A 20,274-nucleotide genomic window follows, 5' to 3' on the forward strand; every position below is an offset into this window, starting at 1 on the left:
AAATACTTGAGATTTTTAAGAGGCAAAAATTCTAATCAGCGTGAATATTAATAAAGCTAAAATAGATTCCTGTGTGGGGCGGAAAGAAAAAGATTAGGTCATTGTTGAGCTCTGGCTGTATCCCTTCCAAAAACAATATAGCAAAAATGACCAGTCTCCACCTCCAGATTGTCCCCACCTGCCATGCCCTTCAAGTTATTCTCACAGGTATGAATAGATCTAGGTAATATTGAACAGTGGGACCAATTTCAAATCCATACAGGGTTTCCTTCAGCATTGTCCTGAAATTCCAGGCATTTCTTTTCCCAGCTCAAGACCAATCACGCCACTTCAGATGATAAGAACGCAACTATCTGAATCAGAGGCTTCAACCCCATAAAGGGACAGTGGGGGGAGGGGAGGGGTGGGGCTGTGCAACTAAGAACAGCAAACAAACCTAACGCTTTTCGATATCCTGAATGCTGCACAGGGATTATCTCTTCACTGTTCACAGCAACCCTGTTTGATAGATAGACTTCCCTCATTCCAGATGGATCATTTTAGGTTTAGAGAGGAAAATTACTTGTTCAGGATGACACCTCTAGAAAAGTGCTCAATTGGAGTTTAAAACACATCCTATCTGATCCCAACGTTTAGGCTTTTACCCCATGCTACTTCCAAGATAGTTTAGAGCTCTTCTTTTAAAATCCTAGGGAAATGGGAATTCTTTTTTTCTTTTTAATGTTTATTTCCTTTTGAGAGAGAGATGGAGAGAGAGAGAGAAAGTGGGGGAGGGGCAGAGAGAGGGAGACACAGAATCCAAAGCAGGCTCCAGGCTCTGAGCTGTCAGCACAGAGCCCAATGCAGGGCTTGAACCCATAAGCTGTAAGATCACGACCTGAGGCAGAGTTGGAGGCTTAACTAACTGAGCCACCCAGGGCCCCATCTTTAAGATTATCTGAGTACCTTTTAGAATTCTGTGGCACAAAGACAGAGTGAAGAGAAAGTGATCTCATGTAGGAACAGGTAATGGGGTAGCTGGGACAGTGCTATTAGTTGGCAGGTCCACTGTCAATACCGAAAATATTGCCATCATCTAAAAACAGTACAGGATTCAGTATGCAAGTGTCTGAAGAGCCTTTCCAAAGTGTAAATCAAATAGGTGAGACGCAAAAGTGTCTGAATACAGTAGGAGCTAAATAAGAGTTAGAGGACAGTACCTTTGATAGCTTTCAATGAGACTTGAATAGGAACTTGTATGTGCTTTCTACAAACAGACAGGGGCACGAAGGGCAGAGGTAGCATTTGGGGATCCATGGCAAAAGGGAAGTAAGAGTGAAAAGGCCTTCGAATAGGAAAATGGATTAAAACCAGTAAGAGTTTCTTCCTTCAATCTACAATTCCAACTCATTCAAATGATGTAAAACCAAATATAAGATGAGGAAAAACATGATTCAGATCATTTCGAGTCCAATTTGACTTACACCAGTTAAGCAGAGTAGGTTCTATAAGAAAATGAATATCTGTACATTGAAAATGTTTGCAACAACCAGTCAGATCTCTCCTTGAAAGAACAGCCTGGGGCTCTCTTCCTTCCCGATTCTTGGTTTGACCAACGAATTGTTTTACAGTCTACAACACAAGGAATCTACGACAACAATACAGCCATTTCCAAGGAGCCTAACTGAAACTTTTAAATCATTCTGCGATTAACTTTTAAAACAAAATATTTTTCCATAAAGACGCTGTCCCGCCATTATAGAGCACGCGTAAATTATTTTTTAAGATGCAAAAACTCCATTTTTCTGTGTAATAGTAAATTGCTTTCAGCTGGGGTTTAGAGAGGCAAGGATCAATCATTTCTCTCTGGGCACCTGAAAAGGCAGTTATCGGAGTGATACTTTGGCTGGGTTAAAGAGGTGAGCTACAGTTTGTTACCCATGAGGGACACCCGTCTCAAGAAGGTCATGCCACAAGCTCATCGTTTGTATCTTATGACGGCCCTGGGCGTGATTAAAGCACTCTTCTGCCTTGGGTTTTCCACTCCTTTGCCACAGCGATGTTCGTCAGTCGGCAATGATAATCTAACCACGAGGGCCCTCGCCAAGGCAGCCCCACGTCCCCCGGGTGTCCACTGGCAGTTCTGACAGGGCAAAGGAAGAGAAATCAGGGAGACAGTGGGAGAGAAGGAGCCGCAGGAGAGAAGAAGGAACAGGAGGGAGCAATTAAGGCGAAGCAGAAGAAGACAGAGAAGAAGTAAGACAAGAGGGAAGACGTGCAGGAAGGGGACGGCTAAGCCAGAAGGAAGTCAATGCCGAAGCGAAAGTGGAACAGGGCCCCCCACGGGTGCGCCACTGTGCTACCGGTAGCCTCCTCTTACTGCTACATTTTTCCCCGGAGAGGAAGCAGGGTAACAACTCCTCTGTGCCGTTATTACCTGGATGAGTTCGTCCAGCTCGGTCGAATTGACACAGGAGTGCTGGGAAATGAATGTCTGCTTCTGGATCACAATGGTGGTCCTCTGTGAAATCTCATGAGGCTGCTCCAATGCTTTGAACACGGTGGCTCCGATGATCAGATAGAGGACAACCACCAGGAAAATCGTGGAGACCGTCTTCCATTTCATAACATTAATGGTCGTGTCACTCTCCACCCGGGAAGCAAGCACTGTGGGTTTCGTGGAAAACGAGAGCCTCGGTTTGGAGTTCTGAGCGGCAGATTTAGGGTCCAGCAAGTCAGGTGCCGCCACTGACAACAACAGAGAGTGAAGGTTAGGTTGGAGAAGGGTACGGGGGTAATGGCTGGGCTTCTTTGGGGGATGAGCAAAGGCGGACTCAACTCCGCTGCTCTCCTGGTGGAAGCTCTGGAACCAACCTGAGTGTTCCTACTGGATTGCTCTGGGACCATACATAAAGGTTCAAGGACAAGGGGCGGGGTCTCAGCTCTCTGCTGCTATTGGGGTTCCAGAGCCAGAGGAAGGAAACAGGAGGTGGACCAAGAAACTTACAAAAAAAAAAAAAAGGTAAGATGCCTGAGCTCTTCCTCATGAACTTCTAAATTTACATCTGTTCACCGTTGCTAGTCAGCAAAGACTGAACTCCTAAGAGTTGGTGGTACTAAACGATCTCATGAATGCTCATCAAGAAGGTTCACGGACTATTTCTGTTCTCAAGAACTTAACCCTCTGTACCACAAGCAGTTGACATCAAGAACATTCTTTGTTTTTATTTAGAAATTCGTTGTAATAAAGGGATTGTATTATAAGTGAATTTGTGATCCAAACATTGTTGCTCAAAGTAAAACATTAGTCATTTTCTGGTAAAACATGATGGGAAGCAAACCACTCAATTGCCCAATCATTTCTTTGTTGCCTACCCTCTAAAGTGATTCATGATTAAACATTCTCTACATCTTACTTTTCAATCTCTGGCATCTTGAAAAAAAAAAACAGAGTATTGCTACCTCTCTGGCACCATCCTAGGTGCTGCTAAGACATGAGAAGTTGCTTCCATGTCAACAGTGAACATTATCCAGAACAAAGAATTTAAAACCTTATCTTACACCTTAGACCCTCTGTACAAAGCGAATTGCCCCATTAGCGTGGATTTATGTGTTCTCTTACAAATTCCCATATACTCTGAGGTGACTCTAAATCCATTTATGATTTATCTCAGCTGCTCAAAAATATCATTAATGGATTTCTTCTTAGAAAATATAAAGATACTAGATTTTCACTTGCTAAGGAGGGAATAAGCTATCTACTACAGAATGTTTGATTGGAAAGGCAATATTGAACCAAAAGAGTTAATAGAATAGCCAAAAACAAAACAAAACAAAACAAACCACCAAAACAAAAACCCAAGAACAAAAACCAGGGGGACCTGAAAAAAAAAAAAAAAAAAAAACCACCGACTCAACCAGAACGATCACTTTAAGAGTCCACAATTGTCATACATAGAAGTAAAATTGCTCTGGTGTCTATAATAAAAGCCTAATCAGAAAGAACACTTTCAGGTAAGTATATGAGAAATCACTGCAGAACTGCACCCAGAGACCCTCACAGGAACCGGAAATTACTTGAGAACGAGAAGAGAATGGAAAGTGTCCGTTTTCACAGGGCTGGGGTCCCTGCCCTCTTGACCACCACTGGTGGTGGGACTACCTGTTTGAGTTCCTAAATCTTCGGCTGCCCGTGACAAAGAAGCTTTGCAAACAAAGCTATTTGAGACACTAGCCCTAAGCAGTGTTGCACAGTGATGGCAGATAAGAGAGGGCGCCTCAAACCAGCAAATCAAACCCCTGAAGGACTCTGACTTCGAAGAGATGAAATCAGAGCTCTGACAGAGTAGCTGCACCCATGGCTCCAAGTGGAGATTCCACATATATACGGCTCATTTCGGCAACTTCCTATGGTTCAACCTGCTGTATACAGGTATGAACACGTCTCCCTCCTGATGCGGTCCCCTGCTCAGAATAAGGCCACAAACTAGTAGACACCTTTAACAGAGTTAAATGTAACATTCAACACCTTTATAGTTAGAAAGGCAACTTCACTCAAAATTAGCACTATGTGTTCAATGTTCTAATCAAAAATAACTTTTTTTTTAATAGACATGCTGGTAACAGCTAATATCACTGTCACCTGCCGACTAGCTACCCGGTTCCACCTCCAAGCTACTTAGTGTGTCCTGGGTGAAAAATAAAGGTCGTAATCTAAAATTAAGCCATCTTCGGAATCAAAATAACAGAAATCCACATTATCTCTCTGGAGAAAGCTTTCCAAGCCTTTCCTCTCCAATTCTCTGTGCTCTTATATTTCTGGTTTTTCACACCAAAGGTTTCGGGTCGGCAGAACTGGAGAACACCGAGACTTTACCTTGAGGCCCCCAAATCCCAATCCCAAATCCCAACACCACACTAAAACATCATAATTATATGCTTTTGGGAAGAAGAAACAGATATGTTTTTAGAAGATTGTGTGTGTGCATTAAGCTAATACATTTCCTGCTGAAGTTTAATTCTTTGAAGCTATTGCCTTATTTTTTTAATTAGCAGAAATATATATAAATGCACATTTGGCAGACGGAATGGACAGCAATTGGTGAAATACCAAAATAAAACAACAGCCTTTCCTCCCCAGCTGACACGGGCAAGGAACCTCTGTGTTTGCATCTCCACGCCGTCTGATGTATGATAGGGCAGGGGTGCTCCTTAGAACAAGGAATCAAAGAGTCGTCCCTTCACACACTGTCATCACCATCGCTACCTCCCTCCTCTGCCACTAGCACATCACAGTCTCCTCTTAATCCAGGTCTCCCATCCTCACACGGGTATGCCTTCTACGCGCCGGGCCCGCGGCTGACGACTCAATAGCAAGAGAAATGAGCTTTTTTTTTTCAGCACCACCGCCTGTCCCACCTCGCAAGGGGCAACAAGTGTGACCAGGGTCACCATGCGTCCTGCCGGTCGGCTGCTCCCAAGGGCTGACCCTCCTCCTCCTTCGGAAACTCCCTTAAGGTGTCCCAAACCCATAGCCTAGGCAGATAGATGGCAAAGCCCCAGGCACCAGCGGGAGAGGGGGTGGGGGAGAGGCAGCCAGCGGAGGAGCCGGGGATCGATCTGCCTCCAAGCCGAGATTACGACCCAACACCTTGGACGGGAAACGAAGGTGGAGAACGCCCGCTTGCTGCCAGCGGGGCATTTGCAGCCCTCCCACCAGTCCCGGCTGGGGAGGGAAGGCGCGGGGCGGGGGGTGGTGGGGGTGGTGGTGGTGGTGGTAGGGTTACCCGGGGGTCTCACCTCCTGCTCTATAGCTGGGTCTCTCCCGCGAGGCGCTGGGAAGCATGAGGCATGCAGCATTCAAAATGTTTTTTGAAAAAGACGGACTTGAAGCTTTTACAAACACGCCATTGTACTCACTTCTTATTCAGAGTCGGGCTGCGCGCTCCGAGCTGCACGGGCAGGCATTTTCCCCCGGCTTTGTTTTACAAGGTGGGGAGAGCGGGGCTGGACGCGGGAGGGGGTGGGGGGGAGCGTGAGAAGAAACGAAATCGCGGGAAGGAGGGGACACCGGCGGGCTGGGCAGAGGGCGAGGCCGAGGCCAAGTTGGGCGCGGGCGCCGCCGCCCCCGCACGCGCCTGGCCGGGCCCGGGTCACCCGGAGAGCGCGGGCGACCCGGGTCCCGCGCCGGCCGGCAGCCGCCGCCGCCGCCGCCGCGCGCTCCGCCCGGGCTTCCGCGCTGGCCGGTCCCCGGCGAGGCGCGGCGCGGGGGCGGTCGGAGCAGCCCGTGCGGCCGTGCGCCCCGGCGTCTTTGTGCGCGAGCCTCGCTCTGCCCCTCTTCGCATGTCTTTGTGTGTCCCCCGGCAAAGCCCTCGGGCCCCGGGGGGCGGGGGGTGTGGCACGGGCTCGGCGCGCCGGGCGCCCTCCCGCCCGCGGCTCGGCCGCCCTCCGCCGCTCTCCCTTCCAGGCTCGCGGCTCTCGTCCCTCGCCCGCTCCTTGGAACTCCCTCCCCCTCGCCTCCTCCCCGCTTCCCCCCCCCCATCTCCCCGCCTGGGCTCGCCTCTCCGCACCCCTCCTAGCCAACCCTCGCCGCCGTCGCCCCTGCCTCCTCGCCTAGGGGCAGTGCCCTGGGGCTCGGCTCACCTGCTGCCTCTTCTCCTCGCAGCCCCTTCCACTATACTGCCCCCTCCCTACATCCCCATTCTCACTCTCCATCTTCTTCCAGAGGGGGGTGAGGGGTGTGGGATTGAGCTCTGGGGCGCGGGTCCCAGGACCCCTGCACGTGGACATCCTCCGCTCCCCTTGCTCACCGCCCCCCCCCCAGGGTTGTGCAGAGAAGTGCCCCCATTGGCGCCCTGCGACCCCTGGAGTGGGGTCGGTAATGGGCTGCTGGCTCCTTTCAGCCTACGCCTGGGGAAGTGTTGTCGAGTCACCAGCAACCCCCACCCCACCTCCACTGGGGGCAGGACCTGGGCGGCGAGCTCTGATCAACAGAAGGTTCCAAACCAGAAAGGATGGGGAACGCACCGGGAGCTAAGGTGAAGAAGACACCTAGGGATGCAGAGGGAATGGAAGAAAAATGGGTCGGCTCTCAGGGCAAGACCCCTTTGCTGGGGAGAGAGGTTGCAGACGTTCTCGGTAGCGCGCGGAGAGGGAGACCCGGGACATCAGTGTGAACCCCCGCGCTCCCTGACACCTCGGCACCTAGATCCCAGCCGGGTGGGTACCAGACCCCGCCCAGACTTCTAGACTGCTGCGCGGGGGCGGCTGAACGCCTGGCTGCAAGGGTGAGGGAACCGAACCCGCAGAGGAGGGGGAGAAAGCGCGCGGAGTACAGGCTGCAGCTGAAATTGGCTAGCCCCCCCACCACACTCGTGATGTAGCGGAACTTCAGTCCGAGTGTAAACTCTTCCTTCTCACTTTCTCTGCGGGAATCCCCCGCTGACCCTCCATCCCCTCCACCGCTGTGTGTGAGAGTTTATCTTCCAGAAGGGCTGCCTGGCCACAGTGGACCATTTCACCAGCTGCAGGGAGTATTTCCTAGTGAAAGCTGTATACGTGAGAAAATAGTCAAAGCTACAGACCTAAGGAGGTCAGGCAGAGCAGAAACACTCCTGATGGTAAAAAGAACGTTGTAAATCTTTTGCAAACCCGTGGCCATCAATGCTTAAAAATGCCAGGTTATTCTTTAAATTCCAGAATAGATTCAGCACCTCGTTCTCCTGTTAAAGATGTCTTCCTTATTAGGAATTCCTTCCTGCTGGAACTGAAACATGTTTTTCTCGACTTCTGCTCTCAATGTAATCGGATGTCCTTTCTGAAATGTGAATCTGATCCTCTCACTTAAAACCTTTTCAAACTCTCTAGGTTACATATAATTTGCTTCCTGATCTGACTTCTCTTTTTCGTTCCAGACCTTTCTGAGTACAGTCATCTTCCTTCATGTGTCTTCCCCCAGTCCTCTCCCCAACTTTATAGGACTAAGACATTGTATTAGTAGGGTTCTCCAGAGAAACAGAACCAATAGGGCGTGAGGGTGTGTGTGTAAAAGATTTATTGTAAGGAGCTGGCTCACACCCTCATGGGGGTGTGAAATCCCCAGGGAAGTTCTGGTAGGCTGGAAACTCCGGCACTAGTTAATGCTCCAGTCTTGAATTTCTTCTTTTCTGGGAAACCTCAGTTTTTGCTCTTAAGACCTTCAGCTGGTCGTATGAGGCCTACCCCACATCATCAAGGGTAATCTTTCCTAAAAGTTAACTGATTGTGGAGTGCAACATCTACAAAATACCTTCACAGCAACACCTAGATTAAGTGTTTGACCAAATAACTGGCTGCTGTTGCCTAGCCAAGTGGACACGTAAAACAAATCTTGAGACATTATCCTTCCCATCTCCCAGTTCTCGGAAGTGTCTCCTGAATCCTAGCTAGTCAGGTGTCTTACTCTTCGCTTCCCATGCAACTTGGGCTTCTATGTTTGTACTTGTCACATTGTGTTGTGCTACTTCAGACTATACTAGAAGCTCAGTGAGGGCATAAACCGTATCTCTCTGTCCCCCGTAGTATCCACGATAACCAGTGACTGGTGCTAAACAGGTGTTTGATGAACATCTGAATGAAAGTGTGACGGTGGGACGTCATTCTCCTCAGGCATTTGGAGCCAGAGTGGCCAACACAGATAGGACATGAGATGAATTCACCTCCAGAATCCTTTCTGCCCTATTCCAGGCTTTTGTTCTCCAGATTACGTGATCCCAAACACTTTGACACTTGCTTGTTTGTTTAAATTTTCCCCTTTTGCTTAACAACTTGGGGATTCTTTTTTGTTCCATCTGGGTCTTTTGCCGATTTAACCACCCCTTGTCAGGCACCGGTCCTGGTCAAACTGACTAATGCTCACACAGTGGGAGATTAACTCAGAGTTTACATACTCCTGCATGGTGAACCTCTTTCCAGGATGCATTGAATGGAGGACTCACCCCCAATCCCAAATACTGAATTGTCCTTTCCTCTCCTTTCTCTATCGGTGCATCTGTAGCAGTTGCCTTCCATTACCCCCTCACATTATTCTCTCATTAGGCACATATATATGGGGGGGGGCACAAATTTACTTTACAGATACGTTAAAATAAGACCAAAAGAAAAAACCCCAAACTGTAACATTAGCAGAAATCACTGCAAGAAGCCTGCCTCAGCCTCACAAATCACCAGTCTCCACACTGACTTGAGCTCTGCTTTCCACTTCGGCCCCTCATGGCCCCCTCAGCCAAACACTCCTACCGCTTGAAGAACCCTTGTGCCAAACACACACTCACTGTGTTTGAAGTGAGAGGGGAAAAAAGGAAGAAGAGTAGTTTGTATCATCGAAGCTGGAGAAACAGGGAAACGGGGTGGCTTATCCTAATTTTAGGCCCGCATTTCTTACCACATACAAATCCCATCAAAAGTGTGATAGGCTAGGTGGACTTCATTTCCTTCATGCTGCAGGACTATATAAAACCCCTTAATTTTGCTCCAATGGACAGGAAAACCTGAAATATGTAATGAAAAGGTTGAGCTCCCCAAAATTCTACACTCCCTTCATTGTGGTGCTTTCAGAACTGTTGATCTGCTCCAGCTAACAGTGTGAAATCTACAGGATTTCACTTTTATGTCTATTTTGCTTTTTGACCTTGGCCTACTCATGGTCACACACACACACACACACACACCACACACGGCATACCACTGTCTCTCCCATAATTCCAAACAGACCTGTAATTTGGAGTCTAAGTGACCTCTGTGGGCATCCTAACTCTTCCATTGCGAATATGTGGTTTGAGAGAGTCCCCTGATCCCTCTGAACATCAGTTCCCTCATCTACGAAAGAGAGACAATACACTGAAGTCATAATGGATTGCTGTAAGAATTAAAGTGAGACCACATATAGCGCTTTATCATTGTAAGTTCTCAGAAGAACTTTAGTCTCTCCTGTGTGCTTGACCGAACCCTATGAACCAAGGGGTTCCTGGCCAAGCCAGACCACCAGCAAATTCCAACTCTATCGTAACTCTTGCCATTTATTGAATCTTCTGGATAACCTCACTGCATACGTTTGAGATGAGAAAGATTGAATCATATCCATCAGATATTGACTGAATGCCTACGGGGTGCCAAACAGGAGCTCTGTGGATATAGCAAGGTTGCTGCCGCAAGGTTGCTGCCGCAAGGTTGCTGCCGCAAGGTGAGCTTCCGGTCTAGAGAGGGCAGGTGTTAAACAAACATAAAGTTCTGGTCAATGCAATAAACAGAAGGTAGAGAGAACAATGAGAGTGTCTGAGGTTGGAGGATCAGGGAAGGCCTGTCTAAAGAAGTGACATTACAGTTGGGGCCTGAAGGTGGGGGAGGGGGGAGAGCAGGGGAGAGAGGGAGAGGCAAACTGTAAGGGAAGAACTGCCTCAGAAGAAGGAGGAACATGTAGAAAAACTATGGAAAGGCAGAAGCGTGGCAATTAGAATTGGGGGAGCTCAAAGAGAGAGGATTGGTGGTAGACAGTGAGTAAGCTGGAGAGGCAGGCAGAGACCAGGCCACATGGCACTTGGATTTTAATTAACAGGACTTTGACAAATTTTCAGCAGAGCACTAACCTCATCAAATGGCATTAAAAAAAAAATCACTGTGGTTGCTACATGGAGAACAGACAGAAGGCGAACAAAAATGTAAGCAGGTAGGCAGCGAATTTAGATGTTATTGCTTTAGCCCAGGTGAGAGATTCATGGGGTAGGAGGGAGGGGAGGAGATGAGACGTGGCAGTAGATCAAGAGGGCTCTGGGATCCACTGGAGAGGGGAGTGGATGGTGAGGAAGAAGGTGGACATTTCCCAAGAAGTTCTAGTTCACTACAAACTCGGAGGAGACAACTGTATAGGCCGTACTTCAGCGAAAGGCCCGCCTGATGTGGTCCCTCCGAGGGCACTTACCTCCCCCTCTCACAGCTGCTGTGTTTCCTGTGGGACTCATCCTGATTGTGGGCACAGTGTGTCCAATATAGTCATGATTCCCCACCTCTTAACTGACTCAGGCATGGGCCTGTGACCCACTCAGCCAACGAGACTTTTGCCATGGTTTCTGAGAGAAGAGACTCTCACGCTCTATGGCTGATCTTGAACCCAAAACCTTGGAGGTTATTATTCCAATAAGAGAGGAGAAGGCACCAGGGAATGGAGTCAATACAGAGCAAACAAAACCAAGATGACCAGAAGCAGGTGACAACATTTGATGGATCCTCTAGACCAAACTGCACCATAAGCCACACACATTTTCTTTTTATATAAGCCAGTTTGGGTTGAGATTTCTGACACTAAAAATCGAGAGTCTGAATTGAAACACTGCAATGCAAGGAACTGGAGAAAGTGAGAAATAATTAGCCTATATGGAAGTCTCTAAGTTGACTCTCAATGATTCCTGCCACCTGCTCTTCATGCCCTGTGTTTCACCTTCCCCTTGACTGTGGGCTGCTAATGAATAGAATAGAGTACAAGGGATGGGATGTTCCTTTAAAGATTAGGTTATGAAAAGACCATGCGCTCTCTCTTACTCTCTCTTGGGATCTCTCTCTCTAGTGGAAGCCAGCTGCCATATGATAAGCCAGTCCCAAGGAGAGACCCATGTGAGCCTGGAAGTGGAACTCCTGAGGTCTTCCAACTGCCACGTACGGGGAGCTCAGAAGCAGAAGTTTCCCCAGTCAAGCCATGAGATGACTATAGTCCTAGACAGCACCTGAGTACCGCCTCTCGACAGACCCTGAGCCTGAACCCCTCAAGAAAGTTCCTCTGAGATTCTTGAGCCCCCAAAGCTGTGAGAACGTGAATGTTTCTTGTTTTCAGCGGCGAAGTTTCGGGGTCACTTCCTATGCAGCAACAGATAATAATCCATCTTCGAAGAGTGAAATCCCAAGTAAGCTTATAAAGTGTCAGTCAGGCCTGAAATATGCAAATTACTTTAAGAAGGCAATTCCTCCAAGGCAAAAGCACATTCATCTGAAGTATTCGTAACCCTAAAATTAGAATACGTTAATCAGAAGGAAAGTTGGACGTCATCGAAAGGATAGCAAAAGATTGTCTAGAGCAGTGGGTCTCAAACCTGAGCCTCCATCAGAATGTCTCAGAGCGCTTATCAGACACAGATATTGACGCAAATATCAAGTTGCCACGTGATGCTGAAGCTGCTACTCCATGAAGCACACTTTGAAAGTCCTGGATGAAAAGCAGGATCGGGGTTCACTCTGCTCTGATAGCTCCCAGTCACAGAGGCCGTTTCTGCAGTGGTAAGAAATTGGGCTAGAGACAAGCCATGGTTTGGCCGACAAATCATGGCAGGCACACATCACCGTTCAGTTTCATTCTCAAAGGGGTGCGGTTCAAAAGTTCTTTCCATGTGCAGTGCCACCTACACGTTTTTTTTTTTTTTTTCAACGTTTATTTTTATTTTTGGGACAGAGAGAGACAGAGCATGAACGGGGGAGGGGCAGAGAGAGAGGGAGACACAGAATCGGAAGCAGGCTCCAGGCTCTGAGCCATCAGCCCAGAGCCTGACGCGGGGCTCGAACTACCGCGAGATCGTGACCTGGCTGAAGTCGGACGCTTAACCGACTGCGCCACCCAGGCGCCCCTACACGTTTTGTGCCATTTGTGGGACAAGAAATGTACTTGTTCGCTCATTCAATTGTTCATTTATTTATTTAGTACCATCTGTGTAACAGGAAGGCATGTTTCTAGCATTCGGGGATACAGAGTAGCGAAGAAGACGCGCCAAATCTTTGTAATCGTGGAGCTAAAATAAGGAAAGAATGACACCAGTAAAACCGTGTCCATGTCTATTCAGCAAAACATCACTGAGCTGCTGAGAGGGTTTCAGATTAAAGTGCTTCACTCTGAAAAGTGAAACGAAAAATATCGCTTTTCCCTATAACTTGGCAAAATTCATCAAAATCAGGACACTCGCTTGGTGAAAAGAAAAGTCACTCTCAAATATGTAACACTCAGCAATATTTTTAATGGATTTGTATATGTGCTTACTTTAAAATAAATACATGTGCACAAACATATGGAGAAAGGTAAGATTTTCTCATGCAAACAAGGTCTCTTTTATAATGGCAATTCTTAGTTCCATATGATTTCTTTTTACTTTTGAAAATTCATGTGAGTTGAGACACTCATCTTTTGTATATAAACGTCGATCCTTTAATCATGTAGCCACCAGCATTAATTATTAAAAATAAGCTAATGTCTACATATAATTTTGCTCAACTAGGAATAAGGTACTGAATAAAGGCATTGTGAAGTAAAGAAATCCTTGTAAAATGGTCCTCTGTTACAATAGAATATATTCAGCTTACAAAGAGGAAATTCTGCTCCAGATTTCTTTCCCCTTCCAAAACCGAGTATCGTAAACTATCAGTAGGAAATGAACATTTAGCTGGTATGTATCTAGATTTTTAGCACTCTTCACCTCTGGCATCACAGGTAACTCTTCCACCAACAATGAATTCATTAGGTAAGTTTTTAAGTCTGCCAATATTGGGCAAACTAATTACATCAAATGTGATGCTTTTTATTAAAAGCAGCCATAAATACAGAGAGAACTAGAGCATTTTCAATTTTTCTTGATGGCTTTCATTACCTAATGAATTGTCAGCACATCCAGTACTTTATTTAAAACTTCTTTTTGTTGTGAATTTTTGCCAGTCCAGCATTTTGCCTTCGCCTGAGACCACAAATTCTGACAGCAATGAAGAACAAATCCATTTTTTTGTGTGTGAAGAACAAATCAATTCGATCTCTCTTCTAAAATGAAGTCAAAGACATAAAGGTAATAAAAAAAGCAAATAGAGAATGTAATTGGAATCTCCTAAAGGTACTTTTTAATGTGTTCAATGACCAAAGATCTTAATTTCACCGTATGCAGATTTCAAGAATCTAGCTTTCCTTTATACCTTTCTGTGTCTGTGATTAAATGAGCACATACAAGGCTTGCTCATGGCCATCTACTAAGTTGATGGCAGAATTGTATCACCCAGGGTGTGTTTATTGTATAAGAAAGCTATGAAACAAACTAGAATGTGGCTTTTGGTAGAATTGAAAAAAAAATTGTTAAGGTATTTGTGTTGATTTCTCCGAATTCCACAAACAGATCAAGGCAGGCTTGCCACACCACCTATCCCCGGGACCTTTCACTCATGGCCTCATCTCCACATTTGTGACCCATTCTCTGCACACTGCAGCCAGATAGATCCTTTAAAAATAAAATCTGCTTAAGTTGAAGCCCTGATGAAAAGCATACACTAGCTTCCCATTGCTTTCAGGACAGAGACCAAAATGTGAAGGGCATCTCCGGGTCCTCAACACCTGTGCCCCTGTGCCCTGTCAATAACAACGGTAACAAGAACAACAGGAATCGTAACAATAGGTAACATCTATCAAGGCACACGTGCCAGCCATTCTTTTAAAACCCTTTCATCTATTATCTCATTTAATCCCATACTAACCGTAAGAGGTAACTACTATTATTACCTTCAGAGAAACTAAAATAACTTCCCCAAAGTAACATAGCCAGTAGGCCAATGCCCATTTCTATACAGGGCCCACCACCAGACACGCAATTTCCTCTCTGTGGGTCAGCCACCAAGCAGATCTCCAGTTTCTGGACTATTCCACCCTCCTCCTTTCCTTTAAGACTTCACGCACATCAGATCTTGCAGCCTAGACTGTGCTCACTCGAGTAAATAACTCACTACTAGAAAATAACTTCCACTTGTCCTTCAGACCTCAGCTAAAACACGCCTTCCTCGGAAAAGGCCTCATAAGCTCCCAACAAGATCGGCCCACCCCCACATGTACACTCTCATCATTTTCCTGGTCACGACTGTTATGAAGCTACTCGTTTAAGTCATTATTTAGTAACTGCCTATATTATTGTCCTAGGGTTGCCATAGCTACGTACCAAAAACTTGGGTGGCTAAAAACATCAGAAATCTTCGTCACAGCTCAGAGGCTAGAAGTCAGAAATCAAGGTGTCAGCAGGCCATGTTCTCTCTGACAGCTTGAGGGGAGCATCCTTCCTTGCTGCTTCTAGCTTCTGGAACTTGCTAACAATCCTTGGTGTTGCTTGGCTTATTATAAATATTCATTACTCCAGTCTTATGGGCATCTTCTTGTGTGTCTTCACATTGCTTTCCCTCTGTATCTATCTCTGTGTCCCAGTTTCCCCCTTCTTAAAGGACACTTGTCATTGGATTAGGGCCCACCCTACTGACCTCATTTTAACTTGATTACCTCTTAAAAGACCCTATTTCCCAATAAAATCACACTCTGAGGGACGGGGGTTAGGAGTTTAATATGTCTTTTTGGGAGAATACAATTCAACCCATAACATCGCCTGTAAGACCAAAACAAGTTCCAAGAGGGAAAGTACCTTGTCATCTTGTTCCTCAGCACAATATCTCACACATAGTAGGCACAAAAATCAACATTTATTAAGTGAATGAAAGCTCATTTCAAGAGGTATTATTGAGAGAATTTTGCAATTAATCAGGGCTCAGAATCTCAATGCCTACAACACCAGGCAGTAAATATACATACCAACTGGGTCCAATGAAATGGAGGAGAGACTCTAGTTGGCTCTAGTTGATTACTGCGATGAAAGAACATGGATCCAGTATATTAGGCGTTCTAATTTTTCAAGAAAAGTCAGATATCTGCATTGTTTTAGAAGACATCTTTCAATTTCAAAATGGAGGCAACTAGATCAATTTTCAAAATCAACAGTGTGAAATTAACAATAAACACGTCTGTAGGCTGCACACGGTCCTTAGGCCCTCTGATTTAGCCTCTGGGTTAAGGTAGCATCAGATGCCCTGGGAGGTCACATCTATAATAAAATGCAATGATTTTATTTTCCAGGCTACAGTAAGTGTTGAAACATCTTATTTCAATTGCAGTCGTACAAGGCTGGCAGGGTGAGGCAAGTGTGGAACTCCGCCTGGGCACAAACTTTAAAGGAGTGTCAAAAACAACAATCAAGATAAATACTATTTTAATACATTTTAAAAAATGATAATAATATAAAAAATCCATGATGATCAAACTTTCACGATTTTAAATAAGGACCAGATCCAACCCCACATTTGAATCAGTTGGTGTCACTCCTCTTACCCTATTCCTAGCCTCACTGCCCTCTTTCACCAGTACCTTCCCTGCTAGATCTCATATGGGAACTCTCTTCTATTGCATAATTTCCCCTTTCCTGGAGCTCCAAGTACTGGGCTATGCTATAGACAAAGCCACCCCTCATCCACCCAAATTCTGTGCCCCAACATGCGTGCACTGCTAAGCTGATGAAGTAACTTCTGCTTCCTGTGGGTTTTCCAGTTCATCTTCCTCCTTTGAAAGAGTGAATCTTGAGTGCTGTCATTTCTTCTCTAAGACAGTGCTACCTGCTTCTGATGGAATTGGCTTAATTATACTTTTCTCCCAGGCTTCAGCTTAATGCCTGCTTCCTTCTGTTGTGCTGCTAGATGCTTCAGATGGGGATCTGGCTCTAGCCCTGCAACAGGAAGAGTTGCTGGGGCCCAGAAGATGCAGGTTAGTCCCCATAGAATGTTCTTAGGTTGGCCCAGCTTTCGGCTTGGAAATCACATCTGAAGTGCTTGAAGGCTAGATATTACAGACAGCACTTTTGACCTTCCCAAAGCAGCCACTCAAAATACAGACCTTATCTATCTTCACCACAAACCCTTCCATGACATAATTAATGTCCATGATTAGGTAATAAGTGAGGGCGAATGTTAATTCAGGGTTGTCACAATCTCTACAAGCTTCTCTCAGACCTGAGAGTCACAAGACATGTCAGCATCCCACTAGGACTACAACGCAGCCAGTTATGTAAATATATTTGTGACCTGTCAAAGCAGCCATTCAAAACATTTGGAACCATCATAGAAACTTCCACACCTCACGACCTCTGTAACGATACTTTGAATGAGAACAAGATATAATGAGGAAAGTTAAGCTTGGCCCCAAGTTCTTCTGAAATCTCTGCTTCTTCAGACATTAGAAGATAAAAAATGTAATCAGGTAATTAATTAATTTGAACAGGACAGTTGCCTGATCCTATATCTGACTATTCTCTGCGGAGAAATCTCTCCCTGTTGCTTACCTGTGATAAATTTGATCACAATTGCCCATGTGTCCTGATATACACTTATAGAAAATTTTACACTTGTGTGTTTGTCTTTATGTCTGGCTTCCCCTAATTGACTAAAAGCTCTCTGAGGGCAGGCATCTTACCTGAATTCTTTTTGATATATTAGTGGGCAATCAAGATTTTTGTTGAATTGGTGTGACCAGAAGACCACCCCTATCCCAACACACACAAAATCCCCAGGTTTTACGACCTTCAAACAAGGATTTCATGGTAACTGTGACATTTATGATCAAAAAGCATTTAATTCACATCAAGGTATCTTAGGTACATTGAAAGTCACTATATTTCTTCCATGTCTTTCATTATCTCCTGTAATTCTATTATGGCACAGATTCATATGCAAATCAGCATAGCCCAGTGGCCAAGATTAAGGAGCTGCCTAGATTCAAGTTCAGGCCCAGCCATGTATGAGCTGTGCCTTGTTTTGTTTGTTTGTTTGTTTTTTGTTTTATCTGTGAAATGGGGATGAAAAGATATCAACTTCTTCTTTCTAATGAGATCTTACTGAGCTAATCCTTGAAATGTGTTCAGAACAGTGCCTGGAATATAGTAAGAACTCAATAAACATTAGTCACTATTAATACTGTTGTTTCCACTGATGGCACTGAACCATGGAGAGAGTAAAGAATATGGACTTGAAATAAGAAGTGAAACAAAGGAAGAGGTCAGTTATTTTCTGCGGCTCAGCCCAGCAAACACCTGGAGGCTGGCTTTAAAATTTTTTTTTTTTTTTTTTAAATTTTTTTTTTCAATGTTTATTTATTTTTGACAGAGAGAGACAGAGCATGAACGGGGGAGGGGCAGAGAGAGAGGGAGACACAGAATCGGAAACAGGCTCCAGGCTCTGAGCCATCAGCCCCGAGCCTGACGCGGGGCTCGAACTCACGGACCGCGAGATCGTGACCTGGCTGAAGTCGGACGCTTAACCGACTGCGCCACCCAGGCGCCCCTTTAAAATTTTTTTTAACGTTTATTTATTATTGAGAGAGAGAGAGAGAGAGCACGGGGGAGGGGCAGAGAGAGAGAGACACAGAATCCGAAGCAGGCTCCAGGCTTTGAGCTGTCAGCACAGAGCCCGAGACGCAGAGCTCAAACTCACAAACTGTGAGATCATGACCTGAGCCAAAGTCAGATGCTTCACTGACTGAGCCACCCAGGCACCCCTGGAGGCTGGCTTTTAGGAACCAACTGGGCAAGTGGGATTCAGGAAGGAATCAGGTAATCCAGGCTGCAAAAGACAGAGTCAGATTCTAGCCCTTGTGTTCCAGAAAGAAAAGGACACTGCAACTCAGGTAGCTCCTTCCTGGGGCAGGGAGCTTTTCCCGTCTACCTGATAGGAGTGAAGCCCTTACTAGGATGCAGAGAACAAAGGACAGGGAAGTGGCATCCAGTTAGAGAGAAAGGGAGACCATAGGTGGGTTCAAGAGGCTACTCTGGGAGCCCAGAAACAGATCTAAAGGTCTATTGTCACCATTATAGATATAGTGGTGCCACTTTCTTTACCATGCACATACTCAGATCTCCCTTTGGCCCTGGTCCCAACATTTTGGACTCTTGCTATCTGAAACTGTCCCTTTAATTGTGTTGACTACTTTGTATCTCCTTAGCAACCATGATTACTTTAAACTCTTCTGGGTTTGCCTGACTTTTTTCCCCTTCCATTATTATCAATGTTGTTTTCTGGACACAGATAAAACTCTTCTTTTCCACAAACAGGTTTTTGGTTAAAGTAAAACTTTTATATCCCCAAGCTGTTGGTTGCTAAGGGGACCAGTGTATGCAAATAACCTATAAGCACAACAAGGGCCCCAGGAAGAAGTTTGCTATTGGGCCTAAAGGTGTAATGTGTGTTTACTTCTACTGTGACTCAGATATTGTACCTGTTCCCCCTTTGCTCATTTACTAGAGATTTCTCTTACTCCTCTCACGTTATGCTAGCATCTTAACATACATACACTCACATAATAATGTGTCACATGATGCTCAGTTTAATTAAAACCAAGATGTTGAATATTTACTGTTCTAGTTTTAAACAATTGTTGATAAAAATCTATTGGCCATCAAGTACAGCTGTGAACAGAATAAAGTGTCTTTTTTTTCATTTTCATATCCACCCCAACAGTGGAATGCTAAGTTTTGTGGTAGTTTTTCTTTGGAAGAAAGTTGGGTGGAAAAAACTTTAGTGTTTTCCATTAATATTTTCTCAAGAAGGGGAGCCAGTGTTGCGTTGTTCGGATTCCAAAATGCCTTGCCAACCTTCTTGGTAATTAACTGTAGTGTTTCCTTTGCCTAACGTGATGGATGCCATTTGCACCATTTTTATATGGGGCATTATGTTCTTCATATACTGTATCTGCATATTTGGGGGCAGCATAGATTTTAAAACCCCAGGCGTCTTCCCTGCTGCCCTCAGCCCTGAACTCTGACTCGGGGGTTAAGTCCCCTCCTTACTGTAATTCTATAACATATAATTTGTGTTCAGTAAAAATCAAACCAATGTTATTGTTTATAAAGGACTGTTTTAAAGTCCAGAGACTGGGTGATAAAAACATGAAAACTGGAGAGCCCTCTTTGTGAAGATTTGATTATCTAGCTGGGAAGACAACATTTCCCCAAAGAAATAAAAACAATGAATTATAAAGGCACACTTGGAAGGGACCATCTGTTAGGTATACAATAAGTATCTATTTAAATAAATTATAATGGGATATTGGCCAGTCATATTTTGAGGACTTCTTTTTGAGGACTTCTTTGTTAGCAATTTGTTTAAACTATTAAATGTGAAAGTAAGTTATTTTTTAATTCAATTCATGATGACTTTTTGTTGTGAATCAGGTCTAGATCTCCTCAACATTTTCTAGTGAAGTCATCACAGAGTTGATCCTTCTACTAGAAACCATTATACATAACATGATTGTGATCAGCACATTTGATTGTATTTGTACATCTCTCTTCCCCTCTTGACGTTGTGTCCCTTACGGTAGGGACCATGTCACCCTCATGATTGTGTCCCTAATGCCTACTACATAGTAAATTCTAACAAAAGCTTGTTGAAATG

The 20,274-nt window shown here is 45.2% G+C and overlaps 1 protein-coding gene across 3 annotated transcripts in view; it reads right to left on the reverse strand.

The window, feature by feature from the left end:
* The window catches only part of KCNK2 (potassium two pore domain channel subfamily K member 2), a 127,770-nt gene extending 121,718 nt beyond the window's left edge, over positions 1 to 6,052 (reverse strand). For 2 of the 3 annotated variants that reach the window (XM_030303017.1, XM_030303016.1), the window contains exons 1-2: positions 5,779 to 6,052; positions 2,417 to 2,727 (exon numbers count right to left, since the gene is read on the reverse strand). In XM_030303017.1, the coding sequence (XP_030158877.1) occupies positions 2,417 to 2,727; positions 5,779 to 5,824 (357 nt within the window). In that variant the 5' untranslated portion in view covers positions 5,825 to 6,052. The remainder of the gene's footprint in view (positions 1 to 2,416; positions 2,728 to 5,778) is intronic. The other variant, XM_030303018.1, reaches the window with a different exon arrangement.
* Between the last annotated feature and the right edge of the window lie 14,222 nt (positions 6,053 to 20,274).

The sequence above is a fragment of the Lynx canadensis genome, chromosome F1 (assembly GCF_007474595.2).
Source record: "Lynx canadensis isolate LIC74 chromosome F1, mLynCan4.pri.v2, whole genome shotgun sequence".
Classification (NCBI taxonomy): Eukaryota; Metazoa; Chordata; class Mammalia; order Carnivora; family Felidae; genus Lynx; species Lynx canadensis.